At 41.2% G+C, this 19,797-nt stretch overlaps 1 protein-coding gene across 3 annotated transcripts in view; it reads right to left on the reverse strand.

Moving 5' to 3' along the window:
* Positions 1 to 1,832: 1,832 nt before the first annotated feature.
* Positions 1,833 to 19,797, reverse strand: part of MBOAT1 (membrane bound glycerophospholipid O-acyltransferase 1) — a 117,767-nt gene continuing 99,802 nt past the window's right edge. For 2 of the 3 annotated variants that reach the window (XM_077143601.1, XM_077143599.1), the window contains exons 9-13: positions 18,240 to 18,343; positions 15,425 to 15,489; positions 13,000 to 13,132; positions 8,164 to 8,315; positions 1,833 to 2,798 (exon numbers count right to left, since the gene is read on the reverse strand). In XM_077143601.1, the coding sequence (XP_076999716.1) occupies positions 2,672 to 2,798; positions 8,164 to 8,315; positions 13,000 to 13,132; positions 15,425 to 15,489; positions 18,240 to 18,343 (581 nt within the window). In that variant the 3' untranslated portion in view covers positions 1,833 to 2,671. Of the gene's footprint in view, positions 2,799 to 7,129; positions 7,683 to 8,163; positions 8,316 to 12,999; positions 13,133 to 15,424; positions 15,490 to 18,239; positions 18,344 to 19,797 lie in introns of those variants that run through there. The other variant, XM_077143602.1, reaches the window with a different exon arrangement.

The following is a 19,797-nucleotide window of genomic DNA, read 5'->3' on the forward strand; positions in this document are numbered from 1 at the left end:
AAGCCGTTATTTCAGAAACGAATCCCTAAAAGCAGAAACGATGTTTCCTAGTGTAAAAGCAACTCAATCAAAACTGTCAAGTGCAACAATTCACTGAATCTCTCATTCATTCAACAAACACTTAATGAATCTCCATTATATGCAGGGCAGTATGCCAAGTGCTGGGAAAAGAAAAGAAATAAGATGTGGTCCCTGGTGGTGGTGGTGGGGGGGCATCAATACACTGTTTTAAAAGTTCCTATGTGGTTTCAACGTGCAGCCTGGGTTGAGAAGAGCTGTCTGAGGAACCCACCCACTTGGCTGTCCAAAGAACAGAATGGGGTGGGGGGTGGGGGGTGCACCACACCAGTTCTGGGGGTCTACCCACAATACCTCTTTTCCTAGTTTTCTCCTTTTTCCTTTATCTCCCTTAACCAGTCAAAATCTCAGCTCAGATTGAAATGAATGATTGCTTTATTACCACCACTGGACAGTTTTTTGTTCTTTATGGTTACCTTAAAAAAAGTAAAAAAGAAGGGTGCAAGGGTAATTTAGTGGTAGAATACTTGCCTACCACGCGGGAGACCCGGGTTCAATTCCTGGCCCATGCATTTCTCAAAAACCAAACAAACAATCAAAGAAAGAAAGCAAACAAAATTCAACAAATGGTGCTGCAACAAGGGAATACTTACAGGGAAAGAGAATGAAATCGTGACCCCCGCCATTCAGCATACAAAAAAAAAAATAAATAAATGAAATATTTTAGATTTGGCTTTTTCAAAACAAAGCATAAAATGTATTCTTCTAGAAATGAGCGCTCACGGACCCAACACATATTTATTAAACGCAGAGCATATGAGGACAACTTAGAAATCTAAGGCAATGAACACAGTTTCAACCTGCCAACCAAACGCTGGTCCTAAATCGAGATTCTTTTTGCTGCTATGGTACATAGATCTCAGGAGGGAAAAAGGCACCTAATCACCCTTGTACAGTGTTGCCTTTTTACAACTGAATGAAGCACAACGAGAAAAATGGTTTGTAAGGAGGGCTCTTTTTCTTTGTGTCCCAAGGACCCACCAAGTTTGATACAGAACATCTGTTAAGTCCCGATGCTGGAGGCTTAACTCACACTCCATTCCATGATGAGAAATTGATTTCTAGGTGGTCAAAATGGGGCCAATCATCTCAGTTTGCCCAGGACAAGAGGTGTCCCAGTTTTCTCATCTATAAAAGGGGGATGGGGGGGTGGTAATCCTACCTGCAAATTTGGGAGGAAAGATCAGAAATCACACCAAAAAACAAAACTATCAAGTGCCTGACATATAGTAAAACATTAAGTTTGTGCACATTTGTTAAAACACACACACACACACCCTTCAGAATATCAAGCTTCTACTGACACACAAAAGCAACTATTCTGTTCAGAAGTATTTCCTTTACATAGAAACACACTATTCCAGAAGAAATGAATTGTTTACCATCTGATTTGAACAAATTTTCTCATTCCAGACCATTTGATTAGAGCCCAGCATGGCAGCTTTTAAGTGTATTATTGTGGTGTCATCATTGTTATTTTCCAGAACATTTAATAACATTTTTCCTTCTCCCACATAGACTATGACCCAACAGACGTCCCCCAAAAGAGTCACGACACATTCAAAACGAAGAAAGAAAAGAAAACTGCTTTTCAAATTTTGATTTCCAAGACAATGATTCGACTAAAACAAAGCTTGATTTAGTCCGCTATGATCCGGAAAATGAAAATCAGCCCATGAGTACACGAGGGCCATATTCATTACTGCCTCCACGTAACGAAGAGGGAAAAAAAGAGCCTGTAAGACAGCCGCTGCTTCTTAGCAAACTTCTATATAACTTTATTATTTTTTAATTACTTCTTTAAAGGATATCCTGCTGCATTTGATGGAGCCTCTTCTCAGGGGCATCCCTGGGCAAGCAGATGGCATGCTTGAAATGGGAAAAATTAGGAAAACAGGAGCTGCCCTTAGGCTCCTGGTACCCATGTACAAGAGACTTTCTGATTTCCAATCTTGGCTCAGTTCAGAAGATCAAAAGGGAGGGGTTCCATCCTTGGAGAAAACGCAGCCGACTTTAGGACATGCCTGTCTCTCAGTTCACTCAAGTGTTCACGTCGAGTCCACTGGGTTTGCAGAGTTTTCAGTACCTTGAAGTTTCTTTCCCCAATCCCACTCCTCCACGATGTTCTTAGTGCGGTTATTATGTCTCTCTGCAAACCAGCAATGTCACGGGGCTTCCTAAAGAACGGCTGTGCCTGGGAGGCTCTGGCTTCAGAAACCTATGACAAATCTCTGCAATTTCCTCAGAACCTTGGAGCCAATGCCCAGATTCCAGAACTTCAATGTCTATTGCTGCACTTCACGTCCCAAAAAGCAAAGGTCCAGCAGCCCAAGATGAACTGTCTCTCCAGCTGGAGCACATTCTTACCATACTTCCACACCACTCAAATGTCCTATAAAATTTTAAAACAAATAAGCCAGATGTTGTCAATTTAACTATATCAAAAGGCTTTAGGAAAACAGTCCCTGCACTTTAAAAAAAAAAAAAAAATGTATGTAAACATGGCCTCAAAGTCACCGGAGAATCTTTAAGCCCTTTTCATCTCCTTGTTCAAAACTTCTGCAGTTTTACTTGTCCAGCGTCCGTGGAGGTATCAATCTGTCTTTTTCTTATTAACAGAGTTCAGGGTCTGAGGCCGCCTTTGAATATGAGCTTGGGGTTTGATAGGCAAAAATAGTATTATCAGGAGACTTATGATGTGTAAATAAAAGTACATGGACCTAGGAATGAAAACACACAAAATTATATTTCAAACAAGGACACAAATGGGAAACGTGATATGACTGCCTCATCTTCAGTATGGCGAGCAGAGGCGCAGCTTTTAGTTGTAGCAGGTGCATTTGTATTCGGGCTTGCCCTGAACCAGTACCATGGATAACTCCCTTCTGGTGGGTGGACAGGCCATGCATGGACCAAAACCACAAAACTGAGCACAGCCAGCCAACCGGCCCATCTGCAGACACAATGTACTGACCCAATGGCTCACAATAGCCTCACAATAGCCAGAAACCCTCTACCTTCAAAGTCTAAAGACTCAGAGGCTCAAACTCAATGCTACGGTCTGTCCCCTAAACACTTAGCACAAATGCAACTAAGACTTTACCCAAAATGCTCTACCCAAGTGTAAGAAGTGTAAGCAACCACATCTTCATTTGTCATCCATTCAGAGGTCCTATTTGTGTGTCTGAGTCAGGAGGGGCCATCTCTTGAAAACCTTGTCTATAACCCTCAAAAGAACTTTCATCCAGACTAATGAGGAGCAAATTTTACTTTTGAGTTCTGTGAATATTTATTGCATAAACGTGGTATTTAGCCACACCGTGTACAGTGAAGGCACACAATCAATACTGGACATACTGATCAATATTACGTATATCAAAACATGCAAGCAATTGGAAGCAGCTTGCCTTTGTATAACTGTTTCAACTCCATTTGGGAAGGTCGAATTTAATACTTTCTCCAAAGCTTTTTGAAGATCAAAGGAGAATGTTGTTAACAGGGACCAAAAAGACAACAACTGATGTCTGAATCATTTCCCAGTTTTTAAGATTACTCAGGCCAGGTCCATTGGAATTGGTTAATTCCCACATACCCCCAACTTCCCCTCTCTTGAACAGGAGGGATATCTCCCTGAAAATGTCTACCAAATAGTCAAGAGCTCTAAGTGAAGTACAGAGCTTTGCAAACACACCTCCATGTGTTTATTCTTACAACAAGATACACAAAGCATTAAAGCACATGGACAAAGGGATCTAAGACATCGCCCCCTCTCTCGGGCGACTGGAAAACAAGACAAGTAAATGAGCAAAGGAAATCTGACCAGTGGAGGGGTGCATGGTCACAGGTAAGTGACTATATAAATTTACTGTCTAAACCAGGCACTGTGAGAATGAAAATGGGCTTTCCAGATAAATATGCTGGTTCAAGGGCATCCAGGGACAAATGTATACCCTGGTCATAGGAAACTCCAGCTTTGAACACTTGTTCCTTATGTAAGATACACTTTGCTGTTATGCTTTGTCTTAATCTATCCTGTGTGGCCAAATCTACACTGGAATAATAATGTTAGATTAAATCCAAACATTTTAAATAAAATCTAAATATTTTGAAAGTTGAAGGGAAAAAATTTTCAATCTTCTAGGGAGGTTTAGTAACCTATTCATATTTTCTAAAGTTTTAAGGAATAGTTCACCTTTCTATTATGGAAAAATTCAACTCAGCTCTCATTTATTTAGCACGCTAGGTGAATAAGACATAGCTCTTGCTCTCGAGGAGTTTGCTATCTAAAAAAATTTCTGTTCAAATTCTAACATTCTTACAACTGTACGGAGACAAATTAATGTATGAGGATTTGCTTTTCAAGATGATTTCATAGAAGGATTCTTTCATGATACATTTATGTATCCACTTAGGGTTCATTTACAACTAAAGAAAAAAAGATGGAGAAATTTAAAGCAGCGATTAGGCTAAAAAGTGAGTAGGCATAAAAATGAAACACATCTGAAATTTAAATGTAAAACATATACGGAAGCCTGTACTAAAAAATGGATTTGCATTCAAGTATCGTTCACTGCCAGTTACTGCAGTCAGCTCCAACCACAGAAAGTCAGGCAAAGAAGAGATCTGGGATGAAACCAGCCTGGCCTTGACTAAAGAGCCATGAAATTTGCATTTCTTTCATGGGATTCCTTAAGTCTGAAAACACTTTTTTCAGGTACAACCTATAATTGTTGCTGGCTGTTTTACTTTAAAATTAAATAAAATTGAAAATTCAGTCCCTCTGCCGCATCAGCCACAATTAAATGCCCCAACCCACACGTGCTGGCGGCTGATGTACTGAACAGCACAGATATGCGGCATTTCCCTCATCGCGGAAAGTTCTATTGGATAGGGCAGATCTAGATAGGAAATTTAAAAATATACAGCAACCATAATAAATAGATACATTAGGGTGAGGCATGTGAACCAACAAAACTGGCAAAAAATGTCAATTTCACCCTAAATAAATGTATTTAAAAAAAAAAAAAAAACTCTAGGGCGGGCCATGGTGGCTCAGCAGGCAAAGTTCTCACCTGCCATGCTGGAGACCCAGGTTCATTTGCCGGAGGCTGCCCATGCAAACAAATAAACAAACAAAAAAAAACCCTAATTTTTTAAAAGAAACTAAAATGTACTAGACTGCAATCTAGGGTGATGACACTTTGATTTTTCATCTACAGCCCCTACCTCACTAACGCCCTTGCCACACTTTAGTTAGGCAAGTCCATGTTATCATAAACACATCACCACTGAGTGTGAACCCCCAGCAGTCATCTTCTTCAAAGATGGGTACTCTTCAGTGGCCAAGAGATTTCATATTAAGTCATGAGGTCAACATGGAGGTGACTCAGGCAAACCCATACGTTATTGCAAGTCTACCAACAGTATTTCTGAAAACCCTAAAGTATACCCTGGGTTCTATCTGCGACTATAAAAGTTTCACTCACTAAGTTCATTTTGCAGAAATTTAAAGAGGGCTCCTATGCCAGAGAAGCCCTGTGACTCAGAGGCACCTGTCTCTCCAGGAGCATCGACCAGTTTCATTCCTCTACTCCATAATGTGGACACCCCTGTCCAGCAGGAAGAAGTTAGAACGGGTATTGCCCAGATATCCCTGAAGATGGAGAGAATGATCAGATGAGAGGGAGGTGCTGTAACCGAGAAGTTAGCATTTAACAAATGGTCATGACTACTGATTCATTATATAGATATCTCTTTTTAGTGTCTCGAGTATAAGCATAATAGCCAGAAGGAAATACCTGAAACAGCTGAACTGTAATCCAGGAGCCCTGATCTGTAATAATGATTGTTTAACTCCATAGACTGCATGTTGTGACCATGTGATTGTTAAAATCTCTGACTGACACCCCCAGTATATGAGTAGATGAGTAATAAAATAAACTCATGCCTGAATAACAATAATGATAAGAATAAAAATAGACTAGGAACATGGGAGAGAAATACCCCTATGACAAATGTGGACAATAGTTAATAGTACTACTTTACTCATCTTTCATCAATTGTAATGAATATTACAACTGCTAAAAAAACAGAATTATAAAAAAAGGTACCATCCTCAATTGTAACAAATTCTCCTCAGCAAAGGTGGGGAGATGTGTGGGAATCCTGTATCTTATGCATGATTGTCCTGTAAATCCATAACTTCTCTAATAAAGAATTTTTTAAAATTATTGCACAGATTTAGAAATTTATTTAAAAAAAAACAACTTCCCCTAAAGACATTTTTAGCTACTGCCCATTAAAGGAAATCTTGAGTCTGAAACTCGGGTCTAGCATTTAGTTGCTGTGTGAGTTTGGTGAAATCACTCACCCTCTCTCAGCCTCCACTTCCTCATTTCATAAACAGGGATACTGATACCTATTCTTGAGAATTAACAAGGCACTGCCTGCCCGCACCACTCTCTACTTTGGAGTCTATATTAAGCCCGCACTCATTTTTCTGGGGTCCTCGAGGCACCGTGTTTCCTCCTAGCAGGGGGCTGTGCTGCCTTTTCCACATCGAGAGCACCCCACCCACAACCTCCAGGGCTTCGCTCAAATGCCGCTTCCTCCCTGCAGCCGCCCCTGACTACCAGTCTGCATGCTGGGACTACTCCTGCTACACACGCCCACAAAGCTCTGTACCTTTCACCCAGCATGCCTCAGTCATCTGTCACTGATAGCCTGCCTTTTCCACCAGCTCAGCCCCTGCATAGGTGCAGGAGGCTATTTCCTGCCTGTCCTTCCACCCCCAGCTTCTTGTACAGTGCCCAGGACATCAAAGGTGATAAATAGTACTTGCGGAGTTGAATTTACGCATTTCTGTGACAACATGGTAAATTTATTTCCTAAAAACCTCACACCGGCAGGTGCACGGGTAGTTCAGTGGTTAGAATGCCCGCTTTTTCATGTGGGAGACCCAGGTCCAATTCCCGGACCACGCATTCCCCCCCCCCCAAAAACACCTCACATTTGGCAACGTTGTGCAATTAAGATACGAGGGTATATGAGCGAAAATCACGTCAGAAGCTGCAACTCACAACCTCTGTTGCAGCCAGGGCAATAAATTACAAAAGCAATAACACTAGGACATCTTGGAAGCCCCCAAACAAGCAAACTTGGGGGTGGGGGTGTTAAAAATGTAGAAAATACAGGGCAAATGCTGGCTGTCACTGAGAGGAGAAGAAGGAAAGGGAGTCGTGGTAAGTGGTGGGTAGGTGTAGAGGTGAAACCTGCCATTATGATGCAGGCTTGGGGTGCACGGACCAGAGGAGGGCACCCCAGTGAAGAGGTGCTCGATTTTAATTTTCTTAAGATAGATTTAAATGGCTCCTGCTTTTGCAGCAGCCGAAGTGAGGGCTTTTTTGCTTAAGTCTATAATTCTGTCCCCAGTATTCTGGCTTCCCATGTTTAGGAAATGCTAAACCACAACTTCATGTTATGCTGATACAATTCCTTATTTATTAGTCGTGTATGACGTAACCGGTATTATACAAACACATACTGTAACAGAACTGACTTTATTGATGAATATTCATAGTTTCCTCTACTTCTTTTCCTAGAACCTAAAAGAAAAAAAAATTGCATCCTACTTCTGGACATTGAAACATGAACCGAGTAGTAAACGATTCTCTTTGATGCATTCCTAACTACTCCATGAACTACAGAGTATCCCCAATTTACCAAAAGAGAGACACAGTTCACATTGTTTATTTCTAAGTCTGCATTTTGACCACAGTTCTGCTCCAAAGTTCACGTACAAAAGCTTATGAAACCCACCAAATAATAAAAGTTAATAAAATAAACTGAGAACAGACACTGTGCCAGCACCCGTCGCGACGTTATGAGTGGCTCACAGGTACGGCATCTGGCTGCTGGCATCTCCGGGACAGCCAATTCCTTTTAAAGCTTTTTAATCAACGGGCATCCTTCATTCAGCAGTCTCACGTTTAGAAATTCTTGGTACTGGTGGATTCAATCTACCGACTCCTAAGTCACACGCGGAGAAGACAGACGCAGCAGCAGCCGAGGGAAGGGGACACTTACTTGTACAGGCTGATGGTCGGTTCCACCGCCAAGAGAACGAAGGGCGCCACCGTGTAGGACACGGCCAGCTGGGTGACGGCCCACGTGACTGCGTCATAGGCCACCTTGGGAGCGTTGGAAGAAAGGAAGTAATGTCTGCAGTTGTTCCTCACCTGCAGGCCCAGAGGGCAACGAAGGGGGAGAAACAAATTGACTTTTGCTTGGGACAGGCAGGTGGTTCATCAGGATGCAGGCTATAGAAAATAACAAGCCATGTGTGGTGCATTTTCAACTAAAAATACCATTGGGGGCGGTGCAAGGGTGGTTCAGTGTTAGAATTCTCACCTGCCATGCGGGAGACCCGGGTTCGATTCCTGGCCCATGCACTTCCCAAAAATAACAACAAAACAAGCAAGCAAAGAAACAAAAATTCAACAAATGGTGCTGCAAAAAATGGGATGTGCACATGGAAAAAGAATGAAATGTGACCCCACCATACAGCATACAAATATATATATATATATTGTGGTTTTTCTTATTATAAAAAAAAATAATAAGGGTGGCTTGCTGTGGAAAAGGCTAAAAGAACAACTAAGGCAAAATTATTTTGTTCTTTTTTCATATACCCTTAAAGGAAAAGTACAGTTTAAAAACTTGGGCACAAGGGGAGGGGTTGAGGGCACTGCAAAACTGTGCATGTGATTATTCCCACTGAATGGTATGCCTGGGAGCAGCTGGGATGTTCCAGAAGCTGGAGTTCATTTGCTACAGGTTTCCACGATTAAAAAGAGAGAGAGGGAGAGGAACTCAAGAGATAAGGACAATTCAGCAAAATACATGGTCCTGGACTACATCTAATAATGGAAACAATAATACCCAAAAGGATATTATTGGGACATATGAAAAAGTAGGAATGCAGACTCTAAGCTTTAAATCAACGTTAAATTTCTTGAATTTGACAACGGCACTTAAGGGGGGTAACATAAGTGAGTATCCTTGTTCTCAGGAAACGAACATGGAAGTATTAAGCGTTCGAGGACCACGATGTATACACACAAATGTTTAGAAAATAACAGACAGATAGATAAAGGGACAGATGGATGGAATGATACAGCAAATGCAGCAAACTGCTAAAACCGGTGGATCTGGGTATCTTGGGCATAGGGGTGATGCTGGAATATCTCAAGAGGGGTTTTGTATTATTTTTGCAACGGTCCTGTAAGTTTGGTGATTTCAAAATTAAAAGTTTAAGGAAGAAAAAAACAAACTTGGCACATATCCTTCCCATCCATTTTCTATCCACACATATATATCCACATTTAAATTTTAACGGCATTAATATATTTTCTAGTCCGTTTTTTTCACAGAGTATGCATCGTGGACTTTTTCCATGTCAGTAAATATTAATCTCCAATAGAGTTTTAAGCTAATTTCAAAATATTTAGCCTGTCTTCCTGTCCCGTTTTGCAATTTAAGCAATTCTGTGACAAATATCCTTGTAGATAAATCTTTGTGCTGTTTCCTAAAAATTTCCTTTGGCTAACACTAATACAAGTAACATAATGATTACTACTAATAAAAGCACCTGCCACTGCCTGAGCACTTACTGTATACCACGCCTGCACTAATACATCCCCTATCCCATCTTTGTCAATTTTCCCAACAATCCTATTATCTAAGCATCATTATCCCCATTTTACAAACAATTCTTTAAAATGGAAAACGCAAGGTCACAGGATGTACTCCTTTGGAGGTCTTTTGACACAAGGGACTAGACTGCCTTCCAGAAAGACAGTTGTCATGGTCAGGTTCATGTGCCAACTTGGCCAAGTGGTGGTACCTGTTTGTCTGGTTAGGCAAGTGCTGGCCTGTCTGTTGTGATGAGGACATTTCATAGAATTAAATCATGATCATGGCAGCTGCATCCACAGCTGATTGCATTTGTAATCAGCCAAAGGGGAGTGTTTTCTGCAAGGAGTAATTCTTAATCTAATCCTGGGAAGCCTTTTAAGCAGGATTCAGAAGAGACAGGCTCTTCCTGCTTCGGCTGGTGAGCCTCTCCTGTGGAGTTCGTCCAGACCCTCCATTGGAGTCATCGGCTTCACAGCCTGCCCTGCGGATTTTGGACTCTGCGTTCCCGGGGTCACATGGGACACTTTTATAAATTTTATATCTGCGAGTGTTCCCTGTTGATTCTGTTTCTCGAGAGAACCCTAACTAATAGAACTCCTAATTTCCAGATCCAAGGATCAAAGGCAGTGATCCGAGGATGAGTAGAAAACAATGGCATGTTGGCCTCAGACCAGAAAAGGCGTCAGAGCCCAGAGCCACCTGGCAAGCCCAGGACTCCTCTCCTCAGCCCCAGCACGGAGACCCCATCACGGCCCCCGCACGGAGACCCCCATCAGGGGAAGCGAGGGCAGGGTCGGCAGCAAGTAAGTGGTTTTAATTAGGTGACCTTCCAGGGGCCCGAGACACTTTATGGCCTCTTGAGCTCATTCTCCTTTCCGAAAACAACAGAAAGACTGCTCTGTCGCCGTGTCCTCTCTACCACCTCCTCATTCAATTTCTGGGTCATCCAGAGAAATGGGTCTGCACTAATCAAAGCCCATCTACCAGATGACGCCAGAGAAATAAAGACTTTTAAGGAATAAAAAGTCTGAATGTATCACTAAACAAAATTTTGGCCTTTATTTCTTCGTTTACCCTAATCATCTGTTCTTCATTTTTCTTTTATATTCTGAGTAGGTATATGAAAGGGAGAAAAGAAAATACCTTCGATTTTCCACATATAGAGATGTACAATATATAATCTATTTAAAAATTGTGTTACTCGGCAGGAAGAGTGATAGATTATCTGCTTTGTTCACTTGCTGGCAAACCTTTGTGTACCTAAAATAGGAATTTGAGGAGAGGCTGGGGGACTCTTGCCTTGTTCTCTGGGGCAGCCCAGCACCTGGCAGGCTGACTGGCCATAGCTGGGCTCCTTAAATATTCATAGAGGAAATGAATTAAACAATGAGTGAATGGCTATACTTTGGCTCCCAGATTTGCATCCAAAATACTATTCAATAAATATCATTACATGTTCTTGGCACCTGAATAAGGCAGGCCATAATCATTATCAGAACTGACAACCCTTCAGTGACCAGTGACAACTTCAAAACAGTTTTATTTCATGGTAATGAGTATCACAAAAACAAAAGCACGCTAAAATCTTACCAGTTCATCAGTGCAAAAGAGACCAACTGAACTAGTACCAAAAATTGCTATTTAGCATGTTAAATGCATTTTATTTCCTTTGATGATAAATAATAACACAAAGAAATAGAAAGTAAACTGTATAACAGGATCTTATTTATTTAACTTGTGTGATCATTTGTATGATCTGAGTGGCTTCTAAGTTAGGCATACCGTGAAGCTTCCTGGGAAGTGAATTTTCCAGATAACTGAAGATTAAGCAGATACTTAAAAAAAAAAATCTGACCATTTCAGAAGATGGAAATCATTTTGGGAGATATTAACTTTTTACCTGCTTCATCAAACAGAAAATGCAGAACATAGTTTAGCTTTTCCTGAATTATACAGGCTCATCTTTTTTTAAATAATATTTTGTTGCCAAATAACTATGCTGCACTATATCACAATAATTCCCTCAGGGGCTATTGAGGTACATGGGGCTATAGCTGCCCTCCAACAGCCTTGAATTTCTCTGCCTTTCTGGTTGTTTATTTAAAACAGATCTCCTATCCTGCTGTCAGCTGTGGGTTTGCTTCTAGCACACACCAGCTTCCCATTTGGGAATTTCCACCCTCTCTCTCCTTTCTTCAACGTCCACCAAGATAATTTCTTCAAGCCCAACTCTCATGCAATGCCTTAAATTCCGGGGTACAAGATCCTTTCCAATTACAGTCAAAAGGAATGACTTGTCAATTCTCCAAATAGCTCTGGTCATCTTTTGCCTCTACATTTTGCCCAGGCAGTCCCCATTTTAAACTGTTCTTCCTAACTTTTCCTAATTACCATAGATAAGCTACCTGCGATTTCTCCTTCTTCTCACTCCACAGCACATTAACTCTGTATTTAAATTAAAGGATTTTGGATTGCAATTACTTAATTTGCATGTTCCATCTCCTTCTTTGAGGGCAGGCATTTTTTCTTATTCCTTTGTCACCCTGTTCTACAAACAGAAATCATAGGAACAGTATAAGACAAACGGAAGGCTACCCCAAATCCTACATAACCAAAGTTATAAAATTCAGAAAGAAATTTTACACAATCTAAGTTCACTGGATGGCCATGAAAGTGTAAGAGTTTAGATCAATCTCCAGTTCCTATGGCTGCAATTTTTCTGCATTTTGTGAATTATTTCTAGGTTTAGCATAATGAAATGGGAAACCAAGTGGAGTATTTACTGTATAAGTAAACTGAAAGCCTAAAGAGTGAACCCTAATATAAACTATATGGACTTTAGTACTAATAATGTATTAGTATTGGTGCATGAATAGTAACAGATGTATTGCACTGATACAAGATGTTAAGAAGGGAAAGGTTGGTGGTGGGTGTGGAAGAGGTAAGGAAGTATACATTGGGAGCTCTCCTTTCTACTCAATGTTTCTGTAAAATCTAAAAATTGCTCTAAAAATAAAATCTGTTTAAACAAATAAAATGGTTAACCACTTTTCAATCACCATAGTTCCTATACATTGACGTATTTCTCTAATGGGAGGATTTATTATTTGATTTTTCAAAACATCACATCCCCTCTCCACCCCCACCAGGTTCAAAAAGACAACAAACTCACAAGCATCAGATTATGAAAGAAAAGACAAGACCCTACAACTCGAGGAAGCTTACCGCTCTGGCTGCCAGTGTGACAAGGATTCCAGTTAAGAAGGTGAAATAATACCCAGGGTAGACGCCATGCCACAGAGCAGACAGGATGAAGGTCAAAGCCGTGGGGTGCCATGGAACCCGCTCGTAGCACACACTGCAAAGAGAGGAAGGTACAACGAGCCGTACGTAAAACACACCACAAACTTCTAGCCACACCCGCTGTTCCTTGGATTAGACCGCGCAGAAATCACTTCATCCATTAGTGATGGGATGCCTCCTTCACGCTATTCAGGGATTTGCAGTGAATCCAAGCAGCCTGAGCTTCTCTGGATTTCTTGAACACTTCCAGGGAGGCGATTCACAGTTCAGCCTTTCTGGGAGATGAATGTGAATTTTCAAAAGCCAGAACGAAGTGATCTGGACCCCATCGCACTGTAGTCAACAAAGGTTCACGTGGGCATTTTCTACCCAGCATGAGATGGGCACCCACCCATCTCACAGACGCTTATTCCACCAATGACCCAATGCACCAGGGGCACTTAGAGAAGTGCTGCTGGCACTAAGAATTTTGGAACCAGGATCAGGGTCTTCAGAAATGGATCTCCTAACTTACTTACAACTAATTTGTCCTTCCACCCTGGCCCCAATGCCATCTACCTGGTGAACACTACCACCCTTTTTCTCATCTCTCCTGGCAAAAAAACCAATGTGCCACTTTTGGGACATCTTCAGGTTCCAGAGTGTCCATCTGATTCCGATCCATGAATTTGCCTTACAGGATGACACTGTGAGGACCTAGAAATTTTCAGCAAGTACCCGGGAGACCTTTGGCTTCTTGGTTGTTCATTAAAACAAAGCATTAGCGGGGGTGTGAGGGCAGTGCAGTGGTAGGATTCTCACCTGCCATGGGGGAGACCAGGGCTCGATTCCTGGCCCATGCGCTTCCCCACCCCCACCCCCCGAAAATTCAACAAATGGTGCTGCAATAAGAGGATAGTCACATGGAAAAAAGAATGAAATGTGACCCCCACCATACAGCATACAAAAAACCCAAAAACTAAGTGTTAAGAGTATTTCTTCCCCAATCTCAACCTACAGATTACCAATGACACTGTATAGCACAGTAAGGACTGTCACCATATACAGCTCACTAAATGGGAGGACCCAAATAAAAAACAAAATGGACATCCAAATAGTTAGCACCAGTCCAACACCATGTGGGTTGTCAAAAGTAACTGATTTACATGCAAACCTAAAGATTAGAGCCCCCCTTTCCCAGGAAGAAAGGGAAATGCATGCGGGGAAGAAAACATGGCACTGGGACCTCATTTGTACTATTTATTTCTGAAATCAGGGCTAAGTGCATAGATATTTGTTTCTTACTCTACGATTTTTTTGTATGAGTGAACAATTTCATTTCATTTTTTTTTTTTTCATTTTTTAAATGTGCATCAGTCATCTTAGAGCAAAAACTTCCAGTGGAGTCTGTATGACTTTTGACACACTAGGATGACTCAATATACAGAAACAGAGGTTTGGTTAAAATGATTTACAAAATTAATAGTAAGAATATTAAGAGAAAAGTAGCAAAAACTACATGTTCAGGTCAATTTTCAGGAAACACTGTGTGTGCTCACTTCAAAAGAATCGTTTTATGTCACCTCTTCTTTTACTCCAGTATTTTGACTGATGAAAGGATGCTATTCATCAGAAACAGTAGACTCTGCCTTCAAAGTTCATTTTTTTGGTATATTCTCTCGGCATTCATTGTGATAAGCATATGCATTGACTAGAGTTTTCTACCTGCTTTAAGGACAACATATTATTATTTCCATATTAAGCAATGTTCCTAATTTTGGAAAATATATGCAAAGACAAAAATATATCGACAAAAATACAAAGTATAAAGCATACATATCTGGGGTCCTATAAAGCTTTTAATGTTACCGACTGAACACAGTGCTTATCAGCCCTTTCATAATCAGACTGTCCCTGACATCCGAGCAATAGATTCTCCTCTAAGTAAATGGCATCACAGCCTAGAGGTTAAGAGCCTGACTCTGACGAAAGACTGCTGGGCTCATATCTGTCACGCACTAGCTGTGTGACTTCGGGCAAGTTACATAGCATCTCTGTGTCTCACTTTCCTCATCTGTAAAATGGGGATAATAACTACCAATATCTCATAGGGTTCATATGAGGATTAAATGAAAGCCTGGAATACAGCAAGGGCAATATCAAGTGTCTGATAAATTAAAATAAACATGCTACATCATGATATTCTCAAATCACCCTCATTTCTACTTTCTCATTACAGGGCCTAGATGTTAATACAAAAGTGTCCGGTGACATTACTGCTGGCAGACGATTACTGCTGTTCAACTGATGAATCCATCTAAACATATTCCAGTACCATGAATAATGAGGTCATTCTTATTTTTCTTACCGCTTTAGCCAAGTAGCTGTCTGAATATTCCAGTTTTCTACGTACATTTTGAAACTTGTGGCAGTCTAGAAAGAAGAAAATAATACCTATCATTAGCTTTAAAAATACCTCAAGTAACGGAAAGTCCTCCCCAGAATTTCCTTGGCAAGCAGATTTCTAGTAGAGACTGGGTCAGCTGTTCCACTGTACACAGTAAATTTTCTGGTGTTTACCAGATTTACTTTGCAGCTGAAACTTAACCTGTAAAGCCTCTAATTTTCTCGAAATTTATTTTCAATTATAGGAAAACTGAAGGAGCCTTTCATGGATTTTGCTTCCACTCTGGTTACAAAAAAACTTTTAAGTCATCTGAATTTTAAAACTACTCGAAAAGAGGTTTTTCCACAGGAAAAGTTCAATCATATGAATGTAGCGCCTTTATGGCTTGAATTTAGTTGTCACTATCTTACTATGTGGCCATCTACAAACTAGGTCAGTCTTCTGAAGTTAATTCTATGAATTGCTGTACAGTTTCAAATCCAATTGTGTCTGGAATAGTACAGATTTTGTGCAGGAAGAGGTCACAGCACAGAAAAGAAAACAAATAAAAATTGCCCAACTGGCAATAATGGAGATAAATCTACCACTGAGGAAGAGGCACCCCAAAATAAGACACCTCTTGGTTTTCTCATACTAAAAAAGTCTTAGCAAGGGCTGAGACAAACATTCAAGAACCAGAATTCCCAGTGAAGATGGAAAATGCAAGTGCTACTTTTTTCTGTTGAAGTTTTACTAACCAAGAGAAAATCTTGTACCGAGTTTGTTTGCAATATGTTTGGGAGGAAGGGAAATGGGGGAGGGAAAAAGAGAGAGAGAGACATCCAATGGGATAAGAAAGATTTTCTATTGTCAGTTTTCATTTCAGATCCCTTAAGAGTTTTATTTAGGCCTTTCTTCTCTAGCTAATTAAATGTTTTAAACACAGCTTCAGTTACCTTCACTAAACAAGCCTTCTCTGGTCTGCTTTAGAGCCTTGCCCTGTATCAGATACATGGAAAATACAACTTCCTCCTTCCAGTTTTCTGTTACGATCAGTACAAACTTAGTCTTTTACCCTAAACAAATGGACAAAGAGAAAGGCTTCCACCTTCTGGTGCACAGCCAGGTGGACAAGCGGGCAACCAAGGGTCAATGGGCATCTGCCCACAGCACTCCAAAGAGAGGGAGGGAAGAACTTGTGGGAGAAGCACTTTAATGGAAAAGGGAGCAAAGTTGACAAAAATACAAAGTATAAAGCATACATATCTGGGGTCCTAATAAGCTGTTAATGCTACCCACTGAACACAGTGTGCATCAACCCTTTCGTACTAAGAGACTGTTCCTGACATCCGAGCAACAGATTCTCCTCTAAGTAAATGGCGTCATAGCCTATCATTCATAGAGAAAGAAGCTTACAGATTATCTTTGCTGCTTTTGTAAAAATGAGGACCGCTGTTCTGAAGTCTGGAACTTGTCCATTTAAAATGTACTCATTGAATGATACTGCTTCTTGTCTTACATGAGGAGACCAATGGATAAATCATTATTTGTTTGTTCAGAACCTGCATAACAGATCTCAACTATGTTCTTACCACATCTGCTAAGACTTTCTGCTCACAGGAGCCCTTGGGTCTTCTAGAACAATGTAAAAATGAGTGTTCCACCCTCAGTGGGCATCCAATTAGCACTTGTTGAACCTAACTGACATGAGTAGCCCATGACCACCATAAGTCTAAGTTGAACATATCATGCAACTTAATTCAACGACAGGTATAAGTTTTTCTATTTCTTTCTGACTATTGGTCTTCTGAAGTAGCAATGCACCAAGGCTGAAAAAGAAGTGAAAATACAGCCCATCCAGTAAATTCTGCCGTGTCTCAACAGGTGAGGTTCTAGTGGCTTTTCCTCTGGAAGTCATCCAAATCCAGAGAGCCTCAGACCTCAAGACGATGGAGGGCTTCCCCGTTCTCCTTTTGGTTACTTTCCACCAAATGTGGGTGGGGGCAGTCTCCACATCGCTGGCTCTCAGTGGCATTCTGCCTGCCCTGGGTTGGCTGGAAAACCAAAACCAACAGCAAATATGAGTCACCTGGCCAGAGAAGCAACATTTCTCTACGCTGAGAATTACAGCCTTACTCCCACCCAGGTGCAATGAGGAGAAGGTGTAGACTTGGCATTCCTATCTGCTCCAAGTGGTAGCATTCCAAGAAAACAAAGGACGATCTGGCAACAGAGATTGCCTTGATGATGAAGACACACCGAGAATTTTAGTCTGAGAGTGAAGGCAGGGAAGGAGGGAAAACCACACTATTCTAGTGGACTAAAAGCTGTGTGCCATGACAATTCTTTTCCTAAAGTACGTGGATCCTAAATGCCCCCAAGGGAACCACAGAGCACACCCGCAATATGGAAATATAAAAACAGGAGCTTTCCATTTGTGTTCTGGACTGCAGAAAGCAGAATGTGAACAAGAGAAAATGCCATCTGTACTTTTTAGTCAAATGAAGAGGAATGATAAACAACAAAAAGATCTCGTTGGCTCTTTTTCAGACTTTTTTTGGTGTCATTCTTCCTTGAACCAATAAAGCTGTCAAGAGAGTAGGTTTCTTAAAAGCAAGAGAAAAAAAAAATCCCAAGATGCAAAATGTCCAGGAGATTGTTGGCTCTGGTAGTCTCCTTTTCCTCAGCAGCTTTTCCTCAGACACCCTGAGGGAGAACTTCCAGGGCTACTACCCTCAAAGCAAACCAATTGCTTTATTCATCATGGAAGCTTGATTCAAAAGCAGAATGCACTCACCTCAATTTTCCAGATGTTGAGGTTAGAAAGCAGATCCCAAGAGAAATTTCCATTCTTATCCACTCCGCTGAACCCAAAGCCCGCTGCGTTATTCACGGCATCGGCTATAGTTATTAACACAACGCATTAGGTTATGGAGAAAAAAGCACATTGCCACTTTACATGACACTAAGTATCTGTCTAACTTCAGTATGGAAGGACAGGCAGTAGTGTCCTTAGAAAAGAAGCCAAAAGCATTTAAGAGACCAGGTACTCTTACACAGAACATATCTGGCTGTTAGGTGAGCCGTGATTTTTTAGTCATCGATCCACTAAGGCTTACTGAGCACCTGCTGAGAAAGAGGAAGGGTGCAAGGTGCTCGCAGAATGAATAAAAAGGAAAACTAAAGAGAAATGCAGCAATGCATCATAAAAGCTTCAAAATGAAAGGAACGTTTTGTGGACCATTTGCTTCTTTTATGCGGAAGTTCTAAGTTAGTGTTTAAAATCAGTACTTTTTAAGTAAAAACAACTTGATCAGACTCTGCCACTGAAATTTGAAGATTCATTAAAACAAAGTACAATGAGAAAAAAAGAGAGAAATGAAGACCCAAAAAAGAAGGAATAAACAATAGGATTTAGTAACCAACTTGATATGAAGGGAGAAAGAGAAGGGAGTAAAAGGACATCTAAGTCCAGAAGATGAGATCAGAAGAAATCAGGAATACGGTAGAGGAATAAAAGCTGTGATCAAACACGGCAATGCACGCACTGACAGAGCACGTTAAGCTGGAGCTCATTGTGACAAGTGAAACACGACATGCCAGTAGGATATCAGTTGGAGCTGTCAAAGATGCCTTTGGAAAAGTAAGCTTAGAACTAAAGGAAAAGAACAGAACAGAGCTAGCACTAGAATTTGGGGCTGGTTGCAATAAAGGCCACACGTGGCTGCGACCTCAAAGCCAAAAGCTACTAAAAAAGCCTGTTCAAGCCATCCTGCCCATAAGGGCAATCTAAAAGTCCTCTTTCCACCTTTATTTCACTTCACTGAACTAGAAGAAAATGTCTCCCTGCAATGACTATTTCACCTCTCATCTTACTGTTGCCAGTAAGAAGCTAATGTTTTAAGTGGGTGGGAACAAATGTGTGACTGACCGAAGAGGAAGCGCCCTTGGGGTCTCTGGTGACAACTAAAATCAGGGCTGGACTAACCCCAGCTGTGGCCAGCACAATTTCTAAATCCCTTCTTCCACCTCCAGACTCGTATTCAGCCCACCTGGTCAGACCTAAAGGATGTGGACGGTCCCAACGCATTTCTTTCTTGCTGCCCCATCTTGTCCTCACATCTTAGGGATGTGACCACTCAGATCACACAGGTGGTAAGCAGGCCACAGTGTGGACACCAGCACTCTGACTTCACAACATGAGCACCCAAGAGTCACTCCAGAAGATAAAGGATGAAGGACCAGAGCCCCTGACATCCTCTGTCCTCTAAGAACCCTGCAGTCAGGTCATGTCCAAAGCCACTGCCCATCACAGCACCTTCCATGTGGCCCCTGCTCCAAAGCTTGGTTTCACC

Source organism: Tamandua tetradactyla, chromosome 25 (genome assembly GCF_023851605.1).
Source record: "Tamandua tetradactyla isolate mTamTet1 chromosome 25, mTamTet1.pri, whole genome shotgun sequence".
In the NCBI taxonomy this organism is placed as follows: Eukaryota; Metazoa; Chordata; class Mammalia; order Pilosa; family Myrmecophagidae; genus Tamandua; species Tamandua tetradactyla.